The sequence below is a fragment of the Xyrauchen texanus genome, chromosome 18 (assembly GCF_025860055.1).
Source record: "Xyrauchen texanus isolate HMW12.3.18 chromosome 18, RBS_HiC_50CHRs, whole genome shotgun sequence".
Taxonomy (NCBI): domain Eukaryota; kingdom Metazoa; phylum Chordata; class Actinopteri; order Cypriniformes; family Catostomidae; genus Xyrauchen; species Xyrauchen texanus.
The window spans coordinates 37,517,624-37,539,962 of NC_068293.1; the positions used below are offsets into that span (position 1 = coordinate 37,517,624).

General features: G+C 37.7%; 1 protein-coding gene across 1 annotated transcript in view; it reads right to left on the bottom strand.

The window, feature by feature from the left end:
- Nucleotides 1-22,339, bottom strand: part of LOC127658678 (collagen alpha-2(V) chain-like) — a 56,887-nt gene that overhangs the window by 8,424 nt on the left and 26,124 nt on the right. The window contains exons 2-33 of the mRNA XM_052148091.1: nt 18,818-19,039; nt 18,663-18,679; nt 18,509-18,541; nt 18,349-18,381; nt 17,809-17,862; nt 17,630-17,716; nt 16,195-16,272; nt 15,730-15,774; nt 15,567-15,620; nt 13,681-13,734; nt 13,493-13,546; nt 13,354-13,407; nt 10,700-10,753; nt 10,409-10,453; nt 10,229-10,282; nt 10,092-10,136; nt 9,939-9,992; nt 9,379-9,477; nt 9,228-9,272; nt 9,034-9,132; nt 8,167-8,220; nt 7,090-7,197; nt 6,933-6,986; nt 3,744-3,842; nt 3,586-3,639; nt 3,404-3,502; nt 3,254-3,307; nt 2,932-2,985; nt 1,667-1,720; nt 1,523-1,576; nt 1,328-1,372; nt 1,134-1,232 (exon numbers count right to left, since the gene is read on the bottom strand). Of these exons, the coding sequence (XP_052004051.1) occupies nt 1,134-1,232; nt 1,328-1,372; nt 1,523-1,576; nt 1,667-1,720; nt 2,932-2,985; nt 3,254-3,307; nt 3,404-3,502; nt 3,586-3,639; nt 3,744-3,842; nt 6,933-6,986; nt 7,090-7,197; nt 8,167-8,220; nt 9,034-9,132; nt 9,228-9,272; nt 9,379-9,477; nt 9,939-9,992; nt 10,092-10,136; nt 10,229-10,282; nt 10,409-10,453; nt 10,700-10,753; nt 13,354-13,407; nt 13,493-13,546; nt 13,681-13,734; nt 15,567-15,620; nt 15,730-15,774; nt 16,195-16,272; nt 17,630-17,716; nt 17,809-17,862; nt 18,349-18,381; nt 18,509-18,541; nt 18,663-18,679; nt 18,818-19,039 (2,108 nt within the window). The remainder of the gene's footprint in view (nt 1-1,133; nt 1,233-1,327; nt 1,373-1,522; nt 1,577-1,666; nt 1,721-2,931; nt 2,986-3,253; nt 3,308-3,403; nt 3,503-3,585; nt 3,640-3,743; nt 3,843-6,932; nt 6,987-7,089; nt 7,198-8,166; nt 8,221-9,033; nt 9,133-9,227; nt 9,273-9,378; nt 9,478-9,938; nt 9,993-10,091; nt 10,137-10,228; nt 10,283-10,408; nt 10,454-10,699; nt 10,754-13,353; nt 13,408-13,492; nt 13,547-13,680; nt 13,735-15,566; nt 15,621-15,729; nt 15,775-16,194; nt 16,273-17,629; nt 17,717-17,808; nt 17,863-18,348; nt 18,382-18,508; nt 18,542-18,662; nt 18,680-18,817; nt 19,040-22,339) is intronic.

A 22,339-nucleotide genomic window follows, 5' to 3' on the forward strand; every position in this document is an offset into this window, starting at 1 on the left:
CATTTTAATGGTTTGTGCTCAAAAAGGGGGTGCGTAACAACAGGTTAAAGCACATTTTAAAGCTTCTTGTTTTAGGCTGTTCACACAAACACATTTTTGCATCCGTCCGCACTGTTTTTCAATAGTTGTTTCTTTGTAAACTACTTTGACTGTCGTGCCTCTTCTTGCTGTTCTCACGCAGGAGTGCAGCATTGTTTAGAAGCTGTGTCAGGTTAAAATAACTCCGACTGTTAAAAACACATCTCAAGACACGTGTTCTGTTCTAGTCTGAACAGACCCTTTATGCACTGTATATTAAAGCTGAAGTATGTAACTTTTTAGTGTTAAAAAACATCCTTCTATCCCAGCTTAATGTGCAGAGACAACAAGTCATTCAGAGGTTCATTTTCTCCAAAACTGTAAACACTTTGTCTCTGTGGCACTATAAAATTGCTGTTTGTTTAGAGCGACCCACCCCAACAATGTTATTCAACCAATGGAGTGAGTTGGGGGCGGGACTATCTGATGGTTCAAACAACAGCAGACAAGGTGCATATTCGGAAAGCTGTTTTGAGAACATTGGGTGGGGGGTGGGGGGGTTCCGTTCAGTGGAGCTAGTGTCGCAGAATTTACATACTGTACTTCAGCTTTAATTCTTCCATATAACAATGTGTGAGTTTGACCTAGTCTAAATCATCCCTTTAGCAGTAGGACTACTGTTCCAATGCAGATGAAATTCTAGTTAGGCTTCCTGTAGGTGAATATAGGTTCTGGTATCCTTGCGCTTTGGACCCCATGGACTTGCATTGTACAGTATGGATCAAAACGTCATACATCTATGAAAATATCTTCATTTGTGTTCCATATAAAAAAGATAGTCATAAGAGTATGAGATGGCATTATGGAGAGTAAATAATGATATAATTTTGGGGTGAACTATACCTTTAAGTCTTGTTAAGTACTTGAGTACTTTAGAAACAGTGTATAGTCTAATGCTTATTTTACATGCATTACTCTAAACAAGATTCTTGTCAAAGATGCTGTCTACAAAGCATAATTTGTATTGAATACAGAATTTTCCTTTAACAGCTAAAACCACAGTGCTTATAATTATGATTTTTTTTTAACTAACTTAAACAACTTTTCAGTTTTACCTTTGGGCCATCAGAACCAGGCGCTCCTGGAATACCTTTGGCTCCAGACAGACCAAGAGGGCCAAGCTCTCCTCTCTCTCCCGGAATTCCACGTTCACCCTGTTAAATTAGTTGACTGACCATTAGAGACACATTTTAAGAACAACAACATCTTTACATTAGTGATTTATAAAAAATAAAAAAATTGATCTCACCCTTGGTCCAATTTGGCCTACTGGGCCACCCTCACCAGGTATACCCTAAACAATGATAAATTCCTGATTAGCATGGTTTTCTGGCATCAGGAGAACGGTTGTTACCTGTCTTTCCAATATTTTGCAAGAAATACTGTATGTGAATTGATGTGTGTTGAAGTCACAAAGTTGACAGTGAATGTCAAATGATCGTACCTGATCACCAGCTTTCCCTCCCTCTCCAGGAGCACCTGCTGGTCCCGGCAATCCCTGACAAACAGGAAAGAAGATTGATATTACAACAGAGCCAAATCACATTAAAGAGAATTTTCAATGATTAAATAGTCATTAATAAAGCACCTGGAAACCGTGCATTCCAGGAGGACCCTGTTCCCCTCTGTCACCCGATGAACCCTGAAAATCAAGAAATAAAACCCTAGATAACTTGTGCTCTACGTGTAATCTTAGGCTTTGTGCAGACGAACATCAAAAATCCAATTTTTCAATGTATCCGACTCAGATTTGTACAGTTGTTTGTAGTTGAAATGAATTTCTTTGTATTTATTTTTTTAACAAACCATGTACAAAACAAGACGTGTTTCAGTCTAAACGGACAGGTTCAATTTGAATAAAAATGCGAAATGACTGTAATGTAATGTAAGTAGTGTCTACAGCTGTCTAAATTAATTATTTTTTGCTCCCATGTGACATTGTTTTATATATTGGATGGAAAATAAATGGATTTGGACATATAATATGCCTACATTTGTAAATACTGTCTAAATGGCTCTGATACATCAGTTCCCAACCGTTTTGACCAATGAATTTTCATGACTTTTCCATGACCTTTCCAGGTGCTTGTGCTTACTTGATATAGATTATTTTGAGACTTATTTACTAATGGAACATTTAGACCAATTTGTGAACCATTTTTATTAATTAATTGAAAATAACTGACTAAAAACAATGATTCACTGACAAATCAGAAATCATTATGGATTGGGAGCAAGTTACACTCTGACACAAGAGCAATTTCAAGCTCAATAAATATTTTAGAGCAGAGAAAAACTAGAAAATATATATTCCTTATAGAAATTTCAGTTACTTTTTAGATTGTATTAATTTCCATCATTTCTCCAGGACTGAAAAGAATTTTTAAATTCCCTGGTGTCCTGGCCAAATTACCCCCATTGGTCATTCTCAAACATGGCAACCTAATAATACCCATCCATCAATTGGCTGTATCTCTACTCTCCACAAACAGCTGGTGTGTGGTGAGTGTACTGGCGAACTATGGCTGCCATTGCATCATCTAGGTGGATGCTGCACACTGGTGATGGTTGAGGAAAGTCTCCTGGTTGCTATGTAAAGTGCTTTGAGTCTAGTGGCAGAAAAGCGCTAAATAAGTGTAACGTTTATTCATTCATTAATTTAGATATTGACTAAATTGTTTGAACAAATGGATCCCCCATAAAATGACAGCAGACAGCTAAAGATCAGATTCTAAAAAACAAACCGGAATCGGGTGCAGTATGAACAAATAGCACAGCTATCTATAAAAGCAATTCAACACAAAAGTGCAATATTAATGTTTCAGAGCTAAAGAGACAAAGTAGCCGACTTACAGGTGGACCTGGTGGACCAGCTGGGCCTACTTCTCCATCTTTCCCAGATGGGCCCTACAAAGAAGGCCAAGGTTGAAGGTACAGTTCGATTTTCTCTAGAATTACATTTTGACATTGCCACAATGTTAGGGTGTTGTGGGTGATTGCCAGGGTAGGTGCATTGCTGTGTGTTTGCAAAGATCTAAGAGTGTTTTTTTTAGCATGTTGCTATGTGGTTTCTAGGACATTACTATGCGAATGCTAGAGCACTCTGGTCCCACAATCAATCTAATTCTAATGATTTCTTTTCCACCATTGTTTTTTTTTTTCGGCTGTTACTCACCCTCTGCCCAGGAACTCCTGCGGATCCCTGCTCACCTGCCTTTCCTGGGTCTCCCTAAAGTGTTGTTAAAATTGTGTATGAGTATGCAAGTTATGAACTTATAAACTAAAAAAATATATAAATATACAGTATACTGTACATCCTACTCACATTAAAACCTTTTGGACCTATTAGACCCATTGATCCTGCTGGACCTCTTGTTCCAGTTGACCCTGCAGGGCCTGGGCGCCCATCCTCACCTGGAGCACCCTGCAGAAGGTGAATACTAACCTTACATACATTGTCTTTACTTTTGACTGGAATGACGGGAAAACATAAATAATTAAATGTACCAGTGGTCCTGGCTTTCCTTCAGCACCCTGAACTCCAGGTGTACCTGTCAAACCCTGAGAAAACAAAAGAAAATTGCTTAGAGAGGTATTTAAAGGAGGAAGCAAAGTGAAGCACTATGATAAAAATTCAAGGGATAATACAAAATAATTTAATTTACCCTTGCGCCTGGCAGACCTGGTTCACCTGTTCTCCCTGGATCTCCGGTAGAGCCTTTCGGGCCAAGAGTACCTGTGATTCCACGGTCACCCTGTGCACCCTAAGATTAGTATGAACAAAAGGAAATTATTTCCGGTTACCAGTGGTGGCTGGCAAATAGAGGGTGCTAAATCTCTCTTCCAAAGTCCGTTTGAAAGGAGAACTTTGGCGGAAATATTAGAGGTGAAAGAGCTGGGCCTAGATCAACCTGACCTCACAATAAGACAGCAGGATAGCGAAAAAGGAAGCCGTATATGCAAGGCTTCTCTTGTAGCTGGTACACCAAAAAGGCCTGACTGTGTGGATGCGGTTATGCTCATGCATTATTTTGCTTTCCAAGCTTGCTTTTTAAAACAACAGGGACAAATCCTTCATGGACAGCTATGGGAGTGAGAGATAAGAAGCACCTGTCTGAGAAAGTAAGGAAACACGAGAACACCAGGGCACACATGGATACACTTTTATGACTTTCTTTCTTCTGCAAAACACATAGAGAATATATATATATTTTTTTTTCATATAATGGAAGTCAATGTTGTTTCCTTACCAACATTCTTCAAAATATATTCTTTTGTGTTCCACAGAAGAAAGTCATACAGGTTTGGAACACATGAGGGTGAGTGAATGATGACAGAATTGTCATTTTTGGGTGAACTATCCCTTTAACTGTTTTTCATAAACTTTTTCTTTAACTTTCACTGTTTTGCATTAAATCATACTGAGATGGTTGCTGAAATTGTTGGATGTGGTACAGCCCTATCTAGAACATTTTCCACCAGCCGCCACTTACACGGATTATCATCTTTTGCTTGTTTTGGAACAACATTCCAGTTACACTAAAATAGCTCAAAATGTAACCGTTGACTACACGTAAAATCAGAGGAAAAACACAGTCTGATCAGAATGTTGTTCAAGACCGAACCTCATCCTAAAGCTTAAAGCTAAACCTTAGCTGAGAAATTGTAAGGATTGTAACGCTAATCATGGCAGCTTTAGAAATGGAAGTCCTTCCATACAGTTAAAAGAACCAATCATCTTTTTGATAGAGATATCACTGTCTGTTTACTGGACAATATATATGCACATTAGCTGGACCAGCCTGAAATATATATACAGTATATACCTGTATATATATATATATATATATATATATATATATATATATATATATATATACACACACAGGTGAAACTCGAAAAATTAGAATATCGTGCAAAAGTTAATTAATTTCAGTAATTCAACTTAAAAGGTGAAACTAATATATTATATAGACTCATTACAAGCAAAGTAAGATATTTCAAGCCTTTATTTGATATAATTTTGATGATTATGGCTTACAGCTTATGAAAACCCCAAATTCAGAATCTCAGAAAATTAGAATATTGTGAAAAGGTTCAGTATTGTAGGCTCAAAGTGTCACACTCTAATCAGCTAAACACCTGCAAAGGGTTCCTGAGCCTTTAAATGGTCTCTCAGTCTGGTTCAGTTGAATTCACAATCATGGGGAAGACTGCTGACCTGACAGTTGTGCAGAAAACCATCATTGACACCCTCCACAAGGAGGGAAAGCCTCAAAAGGTAATTGCAAAAGAAGTTGGATGTTCTCAAAGTGCTGTATCAAAGCACATTAATAGAAAGTTAAGTGGAAGGGAAAAGTGTGGAAGAGAAAGGTGCACGAGCAGCAGGGATGACCGTAGCCTGGAGAGGATTGTCAGGAAAAGGCCATTCAAATGTGTGGGGGAGCTTCACAAGGAGTGGACTGAGGCTTCAAATGTCGTATTTCTCTTGTCAAGCCGCTCCTGAAAAACAAACAACATCAGAAGCGTCTTACCTGGGCTAAAGAAAAAAAGAACTGGTCTGTTGCTCAGTGGTCCAAAGTCCTCTTTTCTGATGAGAGCAAATTTTGCATCTCATTTGGAAACCAAAGTCCCAGAGTCTGGAGGAAGAATGGAGAGGCACACAATCCAAGATGCTTGAAGTCCAGTGTGAAGTTTCCACAGTCTGTGTTGGTTTGGGGAGCCATGTCATCGGCTGGTGTTGGTCCACTGTGCTTTATTAAGTCCAGAGTCAACGCAGCTGTCTACCGGGACATTTTAGAGCACTTCATGCTTCCTTCAGCAGACAAGCTTTATGGAGATGCTGACTTCATTTTCCAGCAGGACTTGGCACCTGCCCACACTGCCAAAAGTACCAAAACCTGGTTCAATGACCATGGTATTACTGTGCTTGATTGGCCAGCAAACTCGCTTGACCTGAACCCCATAGAGAATCTATGGGGCATTGCCAAGAGAAAGATGAGAGACATGAGACCAAACAATGCAGAAGAGCTGAAGGCCGCTATTGAAGCATCTTGGTCTTCCATAACACCTCAGCAGTGCCACAGGCTGATAGCATCCATGCCACGCCGCATTGAGGCAGTAATTAATGCAAAAGGGGCCCAAACCAAGTACTGAGTACATATGCATGATTATACTTTTCAGAGGGCCGACATTTCTGTATTTAAAATCCTTTTTTTATTGATTTCATGTAATATTCTAATTTTCTGAGATTCTGAATTTGGGGTTTTCATAAGCTGTAAGCCATAATCATAAAAATTATATCAAATAAAGGCTTGAAATATCTTACTTTGCTTGTAATGAGTCTATATAATATATTAGTTTCACCCTTTAAGTTGAATTACTGAAATTAATGAACTTTTGCACGATATTCTAATTTTTCGAGTTTCACCTGTGTATATATATATATATATATATATAAAAATTTTATTTATTTATTTTCTCCTTCTTTTTGAGCTATTGAGGTACAATTTCTGATACACCTGTTGTCATATTTTATAGCCCATACTAAACATATAAATGTTATTTTGACCAGCAGTTTTGGATTATTTCTTCATTCAAGCAGATCAGAGCTGTATTTGCAGAACTACAAACTAACTTCCGGGAGGCGTAACGAATATGGCCACAGAGTCTCCTGACTTGCCTTAAAGGGACTTTAACCTAACCATGAAATATGATTGGTTGATAGGAAAGGTGTTTCATAACCAAAAAGAAATGTTGATGCAGGAACATGTCCTACTTGGCAAATTCATGCTAACCATCATTTAATTATTCAACTAATTAATACTTTGCATTTAGTTTAACTCTCATACTACCTTTGGACCCTGTAAGCCATCTTGACCTGGGAAGCCACGGTTTCCAGGAGCCCCCTAAATTAGACAACAAAACCCATGAATAATGGAGGCTTTTTTTTGCAATTACATACACTTCTCTTTGATACTGCAAAGATAAGTGAAAGAAAACTAAACTTACTCTCTCACCAACAGGTCCAGGTGGGCCAACAGAGCCGGGGTCTCCTCTGGATCCACGTTTTCCCTCCTCTCCCTGAGGTCCAATTACTCCCTGTGATCCTGGTGGGCCCTACAACAAAAAGATGCATTACACAAGATGGTAATGTATGTAATTTGGATTTCATGTTAAAACACTTTCTGTTATACCAGCTTAAAGGAATAGTTCACCCAAAAATGAAAATTCTCTCATCATATAATCAGGTCCATAAAATGCAAGTGAATGGGTGCCAACATTTTTAAGCTCCAAATTCCACATAACAGTAACATACTTACATTTTTAAACTTAAATACTTAAACTAAAATCCATGTGTTCTTTTCACTTAACTTTCTCCTTCCATTTTTGGTGATTCACATTCTTTGTGCATATTGATCTATTTCTCACCCACACCTCTCATATCATGTCTGAACACATGGATTTAACCACTTGGATTATTTTGGTCATATGGATTACTTTTAATCCCCCTTTATGTGGTTTTTGGAGCTTCAAATTTGTGGCACCCATTCACTTGCATTGTATGGACCTACAGAGCTGAAATATTCTTCTAAATATCATAATTACACATATTTGTGTTCTGCAGATGAGAGAAAGTCATTCACATCTGTGATGTCAGGAGAGTGAGTAAATCATGAGAGAATGTTCATTTTTGGGTTAACTATACCTTTAATATGCAACAACAATTATAAGTAAGTGAATTGTAGGTTAATTCCCATGCAAACTTAAACGCTTGTTTTTCGTGAGCATCCCAACCAGTCTGACACAGCAACATTGGCTCAACCAATGGCTTGAGTTTGGGGCTGGACTCTCTGTTTGTCCTGACCAATGGCATACAGGGAGGAAAACATGTTTGAAATTGGCTATTTTGCCATTCAATTTGGTGATGCTAGTGTTGCAAAAATTGCATACTTCCTCTTTCAGTCATTTCATTCTGCAAAATGAGTAAATGATGAAACAATTTTCATTTTTAGGTGAACTATACCATTTCCCTTTATTCCTGATAAACCAACTAAGATGAATAAGCCTTATTCAGTCAAAACTTACAAGTTCTCCTTTAGGTCCAGCCTCTCCTTTAAATCCAGGAACACCTACATCTCCCTGAACAAAACAACAAAACAAACCAGAAGGCTGGCGGTCAGTTGTGTTTTGGAGATCCTGTTTTTGAATTGTTATTTAAAGGTGCTGTAAGGGATTTTTTTTTTCATGGAAAAGTATGCAAAAATGTCCTACTCCCTTAAAGATATTAATGAATTAAGTGACAGTCTCTGTGACAGCTGTAGACTTTGTAAACAGCAAAACATATTGTGTCCGCGGACATTGACGCTTTTCACCTGCCAATCATTTTGCTTGTTCTCATCTGTCCTATTTCAAGCAGATCAATGAGGATATGATTCATAATGTTTGTCAGTTGCCACATGAACAAACAATGCAGCTCTTTTGCTCGGTTTTGGTCTCAAAATTATCTTTGGAGAGCGTTGTTTTGGAAGGAGGGGGCTCAGTCATGTGAAAGCTTCAGAATGCTAAAATCCCTTACAGCACCTTTAATCACTTTGATATATTGGACAAGAACATTTTCAGACAAACATTTTAAGGCACAAATAAAGTAAATGAATAAGCATATTTTACATGAAATGAACTCAACACATCTGTTATGTCTCTCTTTCACTAACACAGGACATAAAATAAAAAGTTGGGAATTCCATATCAGCAACAAATTAACTTGTGACTTTACTGCTCACGTTGCACTTGTGTTCTACGAACAATAATTTTATCATCACTCAATAACTCCACCCAGTACTGAATATTAATGTATCAATCAGTATTTTACCCATTCATTACACTTATGGAACTTCAATCCATAAGTCCTTATCGCATAACCTGAGAGCCAAAATTCCACTAAGAAGGTATTACCCCTTGACCTTTGATCCCAGGTTGTCCAGTGCTTCCCTGAGGTCCTGGTGGGCCAGGTGGGCCAAGCAAACCTACAGGGCCCTGAAGACCTGCATTTCCCTAGAGAAAATAATATATTGTTAATTGCTTACTATTTTTACTGCATGTGTAATCCAATGAAAATATATTGTGCAAATTGCGTGCCTTTTACATACCACTGAGCCTTTGGTACCAGGACCACCATCAGTTCCCATAGACCCCTGCAAAGTTTGAGATTATGGCCAATTGGCATCAAACAACACATTGACTTTATTGCATGATCATAAATGCTGAATCATTGATATACAAAGTGAGATTCAAACATACTATATTGCCAGTTGGTCCAGATATGCCTTGATGGCCGGTCTCTCCTCTTTGTCCCTGTTGTCCCTCTGGACCCCTCACACCTGTGGGTCCTGGTTGACCCTGCAAACAAAGTATAAATACAATATTATCAATCAACATGGAAATCACCAGATTTGAAGTTCAGGTCAATTATGATATGAAACTATATAAAGGTATGACTGGTAACTATTTACTTAAAGGGACAATTCACCCAAAAATGAAAATTCTGGCATAACTCACCCTCATGTTTCTCCAAACCCCTATGACTTTCTTTCTTCCATGGGGCATAATAGAAGAAGTTGGGTAGAATGACAACATCAGCCACCATTCATTTTCATTATATCTTCATTACATATAGTGAAAGTGAATGATGACTGAGGCTGACATTCTGCCTAAAATCTCCTTTTTTGTTGCACAGAGGACAGAAAGTAATATGCTTTTGAAACAGCATACGGGTGAGTAAATGATGACAACATTTTCATTTTTGGGTAAACTATAATATACAGTATAATACACATAAATACATTGTTATTAGTACTTACCTTCATACCTGGAGTTCCAGGATACCCTGGGGGACCACTGATTCCCAAAGGACCCTAAAAACAATTAAAATTTTATATATCAGTATCATAATATTTGCATTTTGTTTGGTATTCCACATGTTGTTATCCTTTGGTTTACTAACAATGTCTTACCATTGGACCTGGTTTACCAACATTTCCTTGAGCACCACGTGTACCCTGAAATGCAAGAGAATAGATAAGTAATCATAGTAAAAATAACAATTGCAACAACAAGAGTGATGCTATAACTGTACTAGTTTTGTACTCACCGCTGTCCCACCTGGACCTGGGCGTCCCCTTTCTCCTGGCATTCCCCTTGTACCCTGCATTTAGCAGTATTCATTTTGCTCAGTGTTCTTAGCCTTATAAATCTCTACTTTAATTTACTAATTTCACTTATATTGTAAAGTACATTTATCAATTTTAAAACCTTTGTATTGTATACTAACCATAGGGCCAGGGGCACCCATTGCACCAGATCCACCAGATTCACCCTAGAATAAATTATAAAAGCAAATCATGTAATCTATGAAGATACTGTAATAAGAATAATTCATTTCATGTTGAATTCAATAGCTTTTGTTATAATAAATGGACAAACATATTTTAAGATCTTAAGTACAGTTTTGATCTCTTAAGGCTTTGTCCATACTAATGGCTAAGATCTTAAGTCTAAAGTTACATTTTTTAACAAGTTATTTAAGTGGCTGTTACTCAAAATTTAACAAAACAAAAAGAACCTTTGATCCCACAGCTCCATGCTCTCCTTTAAGACCAGCTGGACCTTGATGTCCCTAGATTATGAAAGGACGTGATGGTTATTTCGGTAGACTTCAAATCAAAGCTTGAAAGAAATGATGGCAATGCAATAAGAATATAATTTTGAACTGGTAATCTTTTTGTTTAATAATATAAAACTGATGTATTACTCAGCAAAAAAAGAAACGTCCCTTTTTCAGGACACTGTATTTTAAAGATAATTTTGTAAAAATCCAAATAACTTGTAAAGGGTTTAAACAATATTTTCCATGCTTGTTGAATGAACCATAAACAATTAATGAACATGCACCTGTGGAACGGTCGTTAAGATACTAACAGCTTATGCCGAGTTTACACTACATGATTTTAAGCCAGATTTTCGCTCAACGACAGTTTTGTGGGATCGCCGACAAAAGTATGAAATCGTAGGCAAATCGGAGCTCGCTCCTGAGAGCGACGATCGCAACTATCACTATGAACTATATGAATGATCAAAGGCACGATTTGAGAGAAACTCGTGAGCTACGATCGCAACTATCAATATGAACTATCAAAGACGCGATTTCAGAGAAGCGCAGACTCATCGCCGATGTCAGCGAGATATCTAGGATGTTAAATATCTGGATCTGTCTGAAGAGTTGGAGAGAAATTGCCAATTCTCTTGGACAGTCAGGTAAGCAAATAGGTAGATTTTACAGTAGGAGATACTTTTTCATATTATAACCAATAAAATATATGATTAAAAACATACATATCATATTCTGAAATGCATAACATATGATCATGCATTTGTTTTCGTATCTCGTATCACTTCTCGCGTGTATTCTGTTGTGAAACGTAATTTGGAGTCCAGAAAGAGTTGTCGGGAATTCGTCAATTGTGAAATATGATCACCCCTGTTGCCGATTTGCCGTATAATTAGAAAATTCTACAACTTCCATAACAAGGCAGACAGTTGTGTAATATGAATCGTACCATGATCCAACATCTTTGAAAGTTGTGTAGTGTGTAGGAGGCATTACATGTGGTATGCAATTAAGGTCACCGTTATAAAAACTTAGGACACTAAAGAGAATTTCTACTGACTCTGAAAAACACAGGGCAGGAAAAGAGACAGGAAAGACAGCTGATTGTCTTCGCTGTGGCAGACCACATGTAACAACACCTGCACGGGATCGGTACATTCGAAAATCACACTTGCAGGACAGGAACAGTATGGCAACAACAACTGCCCGAGTTACACCAAGAACGCACAATCCCTCCATCAGTGTTCAGACTGTCCGCAATAGACAGAGAGGCTGGACTGAAGGCCTGTTGTAAGGCAGGTCCTTACCAGAAATCACTGGCAACAACGTTGCATATGGGCACAAACCCAGTTTTACTGACAAGTCATGGTTTTGTCTCACCAGGGATGAATGAGCTTTACACCAAGGCCTGTACTCTGGAGTGGGATCAATTTGGAGGTGGAGGGCCCGTCATTGTCTGGGGCGGTGTGTCACAGCATCATCGGACTGAGCTTGTTGTCATTACTGGCAATTTCAATGCTGTGCGTTACAGGGAAGGCATCCTACTCCCTCATGTGGTACCCTTCCTGCAGGCACATCCTGACATGACCCTCCAGCATGACAATGCCACTAACCATACTGCTCGTTCTGTGCGTGATTTCCTGCAAGACAGGAATGTCAGTGACCTGCCATGGCTAGCGAAGAGCCCAGATTTCAATCCCATTCAGTACGTCTAGGACTTGTTGGATCGGAGTGTGAGGGCTAGGGCCATTCCCCCAGAAATGTCCGGGAACTTGCAAGTGCCTTGGTGGAAAAGTGGGGTAACATCTCACAGCAAGACCTGGCAAATCTGGTGCAGACCATGAGGAGGAGTTGCACAGCTGCACTTAATGCAGCTGGTGGCCACACCAGATACTGACTGTTACTGACTGTTATGCCCCAACCCCCTTGTTCAGGGACACATTAGTCCATTACTGTTAGTCACATGTCTGTGAAATCTGTTCAGTTTATGTCTTAGTTGTTGAATTTTTTTATGTTCATACAAATATTTACACATGATAAGTTTGCTGAAAATAAAAGGAGTTGAAAGTGAGAGGACGTTTCTTTTTTTGCTGAGTTTATCTGTAAGTAATTCAAAATCCAAGATGCTTTGATTCAAGCAAACAATAAGAGGGACACAGCACATTGTAAAGATCTTCTGAGAATGAATCCCTTAAACTTGACAAGAGAGGGAGATGATATAAAAAGAGCTACATATTCAGATGATTTTTGTGCTATTTTCAATTATTTATAATTTAACATTCTTTAACATATTTTTCATAGAAAATTATATTATCAGCAAAATGATTTGTGTAAAAAGATACATCGTATCACAATAATTTCTAAATATTTGGTTTGACCCCCTTTGCTTTAATGACAGGATGCACTAGAGCTAAAATGGACTGCACAAGTTTGTGCAAAACCTGCTGATCCATGTTATCCCAGCATGGTTAGAGAATGTTCCAAAGAGCATCGTGTGTGCTTAAATGGAAGCAAGAAAATCTGTTCTAAAATCTGTACGAAATTTGTACAAAGGAGTTAACATGGTCAATGCCACAAATTTGATTAGATTTGATTATTCATTTACTCACTCTGTGGCCCTTTAAGCCTGGGGGGCCTGGCGTCCCTGGAAACCCTCTTGCTCCCTGAACACAAAAGTTATTCCAAATTTAGAAATGCAATCAGCATTCAATTATAAAAGCTGTCAATTAAGAAAAGATCAATTATTACCTGTGATCCAGGAAATCCCATTTCTCCTGCACTTCCTGCATTCCCTGCTTCTCCCTATGGTAACAGACCAACTCTATTTTAAATTCGATTGAATTTCCCCATATTTGTGTTCGTGTGCGTGCGTGCGTACGTGTGTGGCTTAGGGAATATCCATGATGTATGGAGACTATAAAGGAGTGTGTACTCACATCTTCACCAGGCTTTCCTGGAGGACCCTCTGGTCCCCTTGGGCCAGAGCCACCCTACACAATGCAGAACAGTAATCACCAAAAGATGAACAAAACAAAAAAAACAATGATGCATTATTCAAATGAGGTGATCTTTCAGTTACAAAACAACAAATTCTCACCAGAATTATTTCTATACCTTAAATTTATTTTAGACCCAATTTATTTAGGCCCAATTTACAGTATTGATGAGGGTAATTCAGCTTTTAATCATTCTCATTCCCTCATACCAAGTCATGGCTTTGGAGGATAGAATACATTTTTGTGAATTCTACCATCCAAATTGAATTTCCAAAATAAACTTATTTTGTAATAGCTGTTGGGTGTACAACAAGAAACCCGGTGAAATCTAGCGCATCATAAATATGAATTCTCTGTGTGTGATTGTGTAATTATTTATTCAGCGATTGCCGTCGAAAATGTCCATACACAAATTTGAGTGAGAAAGGGATTTTATGTTAAGTAAACAGGGAGTGCTCCATTGTTTTTGACTTATATTCAAAATATTTCAATGCTTGGTAATGTGAATAATGTGCGAACCGGAAGTCTGCAGCATCCGCGTTGGGTGTACACACTAAGCATAATGGGTAATTTCGCCGCCCGTGAAAATTGGGGATAAACATGCAGAAAATAAACCATGAAAAATATAACTTTGTGGATATTTGAGACTTTGAGGCTTACTTTGTTTAAAGGATAGCAGAAACAGCGCTTGCCAAAGAATAATCTGGGGAAGGACTTAATACACTGCAGATATAAAGATGCAACAAACTCACAGAGAGTGAAAATATGAGCAGTTAATCTGCAAAATATATGCAAATATCTCCATTTTAAGAGGTATGTTTATTTATTTATTTTTACATATATTTATATATGTACATATTCTGGACAAATTTGTTTTCACTGAAATTTTAAAATAAACATTTAAACAAAGTTATGTGAGTAATTAACATGAAATTTTAAGCATTGTGATTAGTGTCCTGCTGGGTGACACTTTCTTCACCTAACTATTTTAAACAACATTTTATGATCTAGTATAGCTATACAGTATATACAGTACATATATAATATATTATTATTATACTTGTTGTTTCTACAACATCATATTAATAAAGTCAATAGTTTATTTGCACTCTAGAAAACAGTTGAAAGGTGATTAAGATCTTTAACATCTTTGAATAAATGCTGACTTGTCACAGCACCTAAAATACACAATTTACCTTACATTTTAACCTAACATCTGTATGTTGGAAAAAACGTTATTTTTCTGATCTATAAAGTATTAATTTTTAGTGCTTTCTCTAAAAATAAATTCACTTATTTACAGTGGTTTTATATATTTAAAAAATTCTAAAAACAATTGAGCCAGAAAATGAAATCAATGAGCCAGTGTGTTATGGTGTGGTGTGGTGTGTTGCGGACCAGGTTTGGTGGGCCAGAAATTCCAGGACCACTTTTTAGTCCCAGTCCACCCCTGCTCTCCTATATCAAATAATATGCAAACAAATAATAATTTTCTTTGGTTTTGTGAACAAGTAAAAAGTGTTAGCAAAAGGTTATAGTTCCTACTTCTAAAAGATAACCTGGTAAATTACACCACTGGTGAAAAAAAAAAGAAACGTTTTGAGAACAACCACTACAGCAATTACATTTCTTTGATAATGAAAATTGCCACAGATCTGATTTTCCATTTATAATGAGCACACAAATAAAAGGTGCCTGCAGTATGTGAAAAACTGCCAGTTTTTTTGTTCATCCTGGCTGATATTTGGTTTGAAATAAAGAGCTTGGGGCAAACACGCTCCAGTAAAATATGGAGTGTTCAGAGGCAGTTAATTGTGTTTTCTCACCATTGACCCAGGATCTCCTACATCACCAGGAGGACCTTGTGGTCCTGGCACCCCCTAAAGGAAATTGTATGAATTTGAAATATGCAACTGCAAGAACAAATATACATTTTAAGATTTTGTCTAATATGTATACTTGTAATATTTATATTTGTAATATACTTACTGGTGCTCCATTAGGCCCAGGTGGCCCCCTTGCTCCTGACTCGCCCTATAAAAAAAATTAACTTTGATACTTGACCAAGTTATGCAATGGCCTTAGTTCACCCAAAAATGATGAAATTATGTTGTTCCAAACCTGTATGACTTTCTTTATTTTGTGGAACACAAAGAGGCAGAATGTAAGTGACTGACAGCCTCAGTCATCATTCACGGTCATTAAATCTTTTTTTCCGAACAATGAAAGTGAACTGTGACTAAGGCTCTCATTCTCTTTTGTGTTCCACGGAAGAAAGAACGTCCAACGATTTTGGAACAACATGAGTAAATAATGATATAATTGTCATTTTTGGTGGGTGTGCTATTCCTTGAATATTTCGCTCTGTAATCAATGTTTAGGATCTCATTTTGGGTCAGATAAAGAATAGAATTGTTGTTCTTTTGATTAAATGGCTGAACAAGCTTCGCTTACCCGAACTCCAGGCATCATAGCATGCTGAGCTCCTGATTTGTCATCAAATCCCCCAGCCATATGTGAAGACAACTGACCCTAGGTAATAAAGGACATGGGAAACAACAAACTGTTATATGATTGCACAGTGTTAATGAAATATTTAGAATTCCTTTGTAGTTGCTGCATAGTTCATTTCTATGACTGAATGAACATTGAATGAACGTTACATTTATATAGCGCTTTGCTGACACTACACTCAAACGCTTTATACAGTGAACAGGGGACTTTCCTCAACCACCACCAGTGTGCAGCATCCACCTGGATGATGCAACGGCAGCCATAGTCCGCCGGTACACTCACCACACACCAGCTATTGGTGGAGAGGAGAGAGTGGAGTGATAGAGCCAATTAATGGATGGGGATTATTAGGAAGCCATGATTAATAAGGGCCAATGGGTTACACCCCCTACTCTTTTCGAGATATGTCCTGGGATTTTTAATGACCACAGAGAGAGACAGGACCTTGGTTTAACGTCTCTTTCGGAGGATGATGCCTTTTTACAGTATAGTGTCCCCATCACTATACTCTGGGCTTTAGGACCTTCACAGTCCAGAGGGTGAGTACCCCCCCTGCTGGACTCCCTAATACCTCTTCCAGCAGCATCCTTATTTTTCCCAGGTCTCCCAACTGGAAAGCTAACAGTTCAGAGTAAGCAACAGCTTTAGTCTCAGATAATCATTTTAAATTAGACAACCCGATGTAGCAGTCAGTGGTGGAGCTTGTATGTGGGTGCAAGTATGTGGGTGCAAGTTAGAAAGCCTGGGTTAGGTACAAGGTCCAGAAATTGTGTGAAGCCAAATAGAAAATGGCCCAAAATTGCGACACATTTATTTAGCAATATAACTACATTATATCACTATATTTGTCAAAACCTTAACTGCTTACTTGGCCATGGGTTCATGGCACCCACTGAAGCTCCACTTTATGTAACAGTATGAAACTTGAACTGAATGCTTCATATACAACCAGTGTACATTCATGGTAATGTGGAAGTAGGTAAAGAGGAAGAGTAGGCTATAAGTATTTGGGACAATTTTTGATAGACTAATATTTGACAGAGCATAGAGGCTTTTTAAAAAATATCACAGCAAATATTATAGCTCATTAATCAAAATTATTCTATTTCTTTTTTTATACGTTGTTTTTCATTCCTTTCAGTTAAAAACAAGAACTGCCATTAAGCCCAAGTTAAGCAGTGTTTGAAAATTATTTGTGGGCGACAGCATAGCCTAACCGAATTCTATGAGCAGCTGGTGATAAAACAGACTTATAAAGTCTTATTGGAGATGTCACACATCCTTTCCACTCTGAATCTGAGCTGTTGCCTCTAGGGCAGTGCCTATGTAGTGTTTCAATTTTGTGTTATCACCAAATCATGCTGGTGATACTGACTCCTGGGGAATGTCCAGGGGGCCCTGGCTCTCCCGGCTGTCCAGGAACACCAGGCTCGCCATCATATCCTGGAGGACCTCTCAGACCCTACAAAAACATACAAATAAAAATAACATATTATTACAAGAAGACTGCAATAATATTAATCACATTCTGAAATGTATGTGCAATATTCTTACAGGTCGACCTTTAGGTCCACTATCTCCTCGAAACCCTGGCACTCCTGGAGGTCCCTGGATGATCAAATACCATAGTTAAGGTAAAGAATTCTTAATAGAATTCAAGTGTAAATGCACAAAACTATTGCATTTGTTTTGCAAGTTGTTGTCATTTCTTTTAAAGTGCTGTAAACTAAGTCAGATATTTGGCTAACTTGTGCCATTGTGCTAACTTTAAACCACATGCACTTTCTCCAGAACTCCACCCTCCAAGTCATGTCAATCAATCTGATGTACGCAATGACAAATGCACAAAATCATTCACATGTGGGAAGCCTTTCTGGTTGGCTAGTTTTCTGATGACCAAGGCTAAAAATGGCAGGCATCTCCATCCACCATTGATTCTTGACTACCTAGAATATAGGCCTGACACAGCCCGAGATTTATTTGGACACCTATTTCTTTTAGGTCATAGGGACTTTATGCATGCTATTCATAAAACATGCTTGCAGCACCTTTAACTAAGACATTTTAGAATGAAGTCAAAGAAAGAAAGCTCACCATTGGTCCAGGACGACCTCTTATTCCAACGACCTGAATTCAGATTACAATCAGATTAGAATTAATTACAAACTAAAAAAAACATACACCATATTATTATACAGATGTATTTGTATTGTCTTGATTGTCAATTGTAAGATAAATGGTTATTCCAACATACATTTGGGACTTCTCCAGGTTCTCCTTTCTGACCCTGAATAAAAGAATAGATATTCAATTCTGAGCAGAAGTCACTGGACTTATAAATGTATATATATTTTTAGGAATATCCTGAACATTGGAAATGCTAGAGTGATTGTAAAGATATATTTTACCTTGGCAATTCTGCCCCCTAAAATTAAAAAAGAAAAGAAACAAAATTGCAGAAATCACTGCTATTTTGATTAAATATCAAACACTACACAGTCACATGAGGATGCTAAATGAATATGAATTTGTTTTGAAGGTTTTTTAAGGTGCTCTTCCTCACCTGGTCTGCCATTGCCACCGACATCTGTTGTATCAGTTTGGCAAACAGGACAGCACTCTCCATCTGGGATGACTACCTTTTCACAGTTGGACACTTCAGCACATTGCACCTCATCGCACAAGATGGTCCCGCTGTCACAAACACAGATTCTGCATGGCTCAGGTTTCCAGATGTCTTGGTTTGTGTACACCTGCCCATTTTCTATGCAGCCCAGCTCATCCTCTGCAGGCAAAAAGGTAAAAATGTGTATAATTCTTTGTAGTAGAAAACATTTTTAATTAAATTGCCAAAAACATCATAGTTAGCAGTATGTAAATGTGTCCCACATTCTGTGCACAACCCTCTATTACAAAAGTAACATAATTTGGACCCTGTCTTCTCTACAGCATGGTATGCAAACAAATAATTATTCAATTTTCTCAATTTTTACACAAATTGTAGTTCTGACAGCATTTGTCAAGCTTGACCATTCAACCCTGTTAGTCAAGTTACTGAAAGAGAAATTAGCAAATAGATATCTTAATGTATTTTTTCATCCATCCCTCCCTCCCTCCCTCCCTCCCTCCCATCTCTCTCTCTCTCTCTCTCTCTCTCTCTCTCTATATATATTATTTGATAAATGCATGTAGCCTATCCTTATATTATGTTTCACTTGTTATTTATCCTTCAAATTGAGTTCTTAACAAAAAAGTGAGGAGCGTGTTCATTTAATCCAACAATCAGCACCAGGGTAAACAAAGGCTGTGTGCTGGGTACGTGACACAGATATATATATAAAGATCAGTGGTACGTGTCCTATGAAGGCTGCAGTATACCGAGTGTCCACCTTTAAACAAGCCTCGTTTAAACGAGACGGCCTTTGTAGGACAAACGGAAACAGAACGTAACATGGTTGCTATGACAGCACGCCACTTTTTAACAAGCGCGAGCGCTTTGAGTGAGGAGAGAACAAAGTCCCTCTGGAAGGGAATGTATGAAGTACATTTTAGGAGTGTTATAATGGTGTAAAGAAAAAAGAAAATATATTTTACAGGTGTACTTTTAGTCTAATACTTTATTTTAATTATATATTAATATAAGTATACATACTTTGCACCCATCTACTGAGCTACTTCAACTTGGGAATTAACATTCCTTGAGTTTGAACAGCATATTTACGGGCAAATTGGCGTCATTTATTTTTTTAGTAATTTCCGTTGAAGCAAAGAATTGTGGGTTATGAGTGCCCACGAAGGATACACCTCATGCATGCTCCGAATTCCCGTGAAAGAAGGTCGCATTCGAAGTGTCCTACTCGTTTTTCTGAAACGAGACAGCCTCGATGGCGTATGTAGCAGACAATTGCGACCTCCGCAGGACGCATCCTGGTGTTCTCCTACTATTACTTTTTTTGGAATAGCTGTGTGGCTGGACTGAGATGGTGCAAAACTTGGAAATGACACTATACATATTTAATCACGAATACAATTAAATAAATTTCCTTCAAACTAATAAGTACTACCCCACTAATTATTTTCTTGTAGATAGATTTAATTGTGATGTTGATATATTTTGTACATTCTGTAGACGGAATCATTTATTTATTTATTTTGGAGTTTTCCCTCCTCGACTTGATTTTGGGCTGATTTCTTCACGATTGTTAGAGATCATATAATTCCCAGCTTTCAACTTTGTTTCGAAAATATTTTATTAGGTTTTTTTAGTCATGACATGTCTCTTCATGAGGAATATTAGTTGATTAATTTGCTGCTTTTGTTGGCAAAGTTTAGTATTCATAAATGTGAGTATGGTGGTTATAAAACATTATTTGTACATACATCAGAGGTTCAGCAATACCTAAGAACAATTTCCAATTTGAGAAACAAGAAAGGTGTAAAGTGTATTGAAATATGTAAACAATTAACGTCATATCCATGCGACAGATGACCTATTATTGCCCTCATCAGATAAGCTCACGTTTTCAACAAAGCTGCCATTGTTTCTGTTATGTCTTTCTAATCTTTCCTCAATGAAGCAGACCCATTTACGGCCATTGAGCTGGGTTCACCTTGCCACGCAGCTCTGGTAACCACGCAGCATGCACTTTCTGCAAACTTTACTTAAATGTAACATTATAGACCATTGGATGACTTTCTCTCCCGAAGAGCAGGACTAACGTTTCACTCTGGTGAAACCAAACTATCACATTAATCTCATAGGGAAATCTTCTCTATTTTGTCACATGCTGTTGGTTACATTTTAAAGCTATTCTAAGTAATTGGACTATAATAAGCGTTAACCTATTGTGTACCTATATCTACCTTTTAAAGTGACACATCAAATCGGTCATAATTCAGCACTCCACACATTATTAAAGTAGGCCTAATGTTGAAATCAGCACCGGATGATTCAACCTTGCATTTTGCTTTTATCCTCGGAATATTTCAGTTATTGGGTAGAATTTATTACAGGCTATAATATAAAGAAGCTGTATTCATTCAATACAGTGTGGTGTCCTTGAACTACTTACAAGATTTCTTCTCTATTGATGGCTCACAGGCCATTGAATTTAGCAATTCTTCTCTACCAATGATAATCAGTCTTCATTATAGAAATAAAAATAGCCCCAAAGTTTCTGCAGATTCTTCGGCCTCATTAATGGTTCAAATGCTAATCTGTTTACTAATCACATACTAAGTATTTTAACATGCTTCCACCGAAGCGCTTTGGTCTATGCTTCACTGCAACCGTAATGAGCCCCAACTTTGCAAGTGCTAATCCCCTTTTCCTCCAACGCATAGTGTAGCCTACTACCCCAGTGCATTAAAGCCTGGTGACACCGCAAACACAGTTCTCCTGCTCCTTCCTTTTACTCACCACGTATCTTGTACACTATTAGAGGAAATTCCCATTTGGTTTTGTTTGACAGTGAAGTTGTAATAATGTGTGTCATGCCTTGCAGCTAGTCCAGAAGTATAAAATCACTGGTAGACCCTGAGAAAATGACTCTAAAAGGTGATCCCTGGTCTCTTGGACAGACTCTTTCCAACAAACCTCTCCATCTAGACTATCAGTCCGTCTTTAGAGTACAGTTAAACTATTTATAATACACTCTTTCCCAATACCTTTTTCATGTTATGTGAGACACTATTTTGAGGTGACGGAGAACGAGCTTGTGTTGTATATTAATGAACAGCTGTTGCAAACACATTCATGGTTGCAACAATTCAGTTTGCGGGTGTAGCAGTACCTACAGTATACACCAGGTGACACCCTTGAGCTTCCTTCACTTAAAAATATAAACATTCTTAATAAAAACAGTTGTTTTTATTAGCACACATAAATACATATACATTTATTTTAATCTAGCCAAGTATTTTGTGATTACCAAATACTTTCTTATAGAAGTAATGAAGGTAAGATATTAAATTGTGGCCACTAATAACTAAACTACTACATCAAAAACAAAAAAATTTGAATGAATATCACATTGATTCTGGGAAACAGATCAAATTTGACTGCACCTCAAATTGCTAAAGGGGA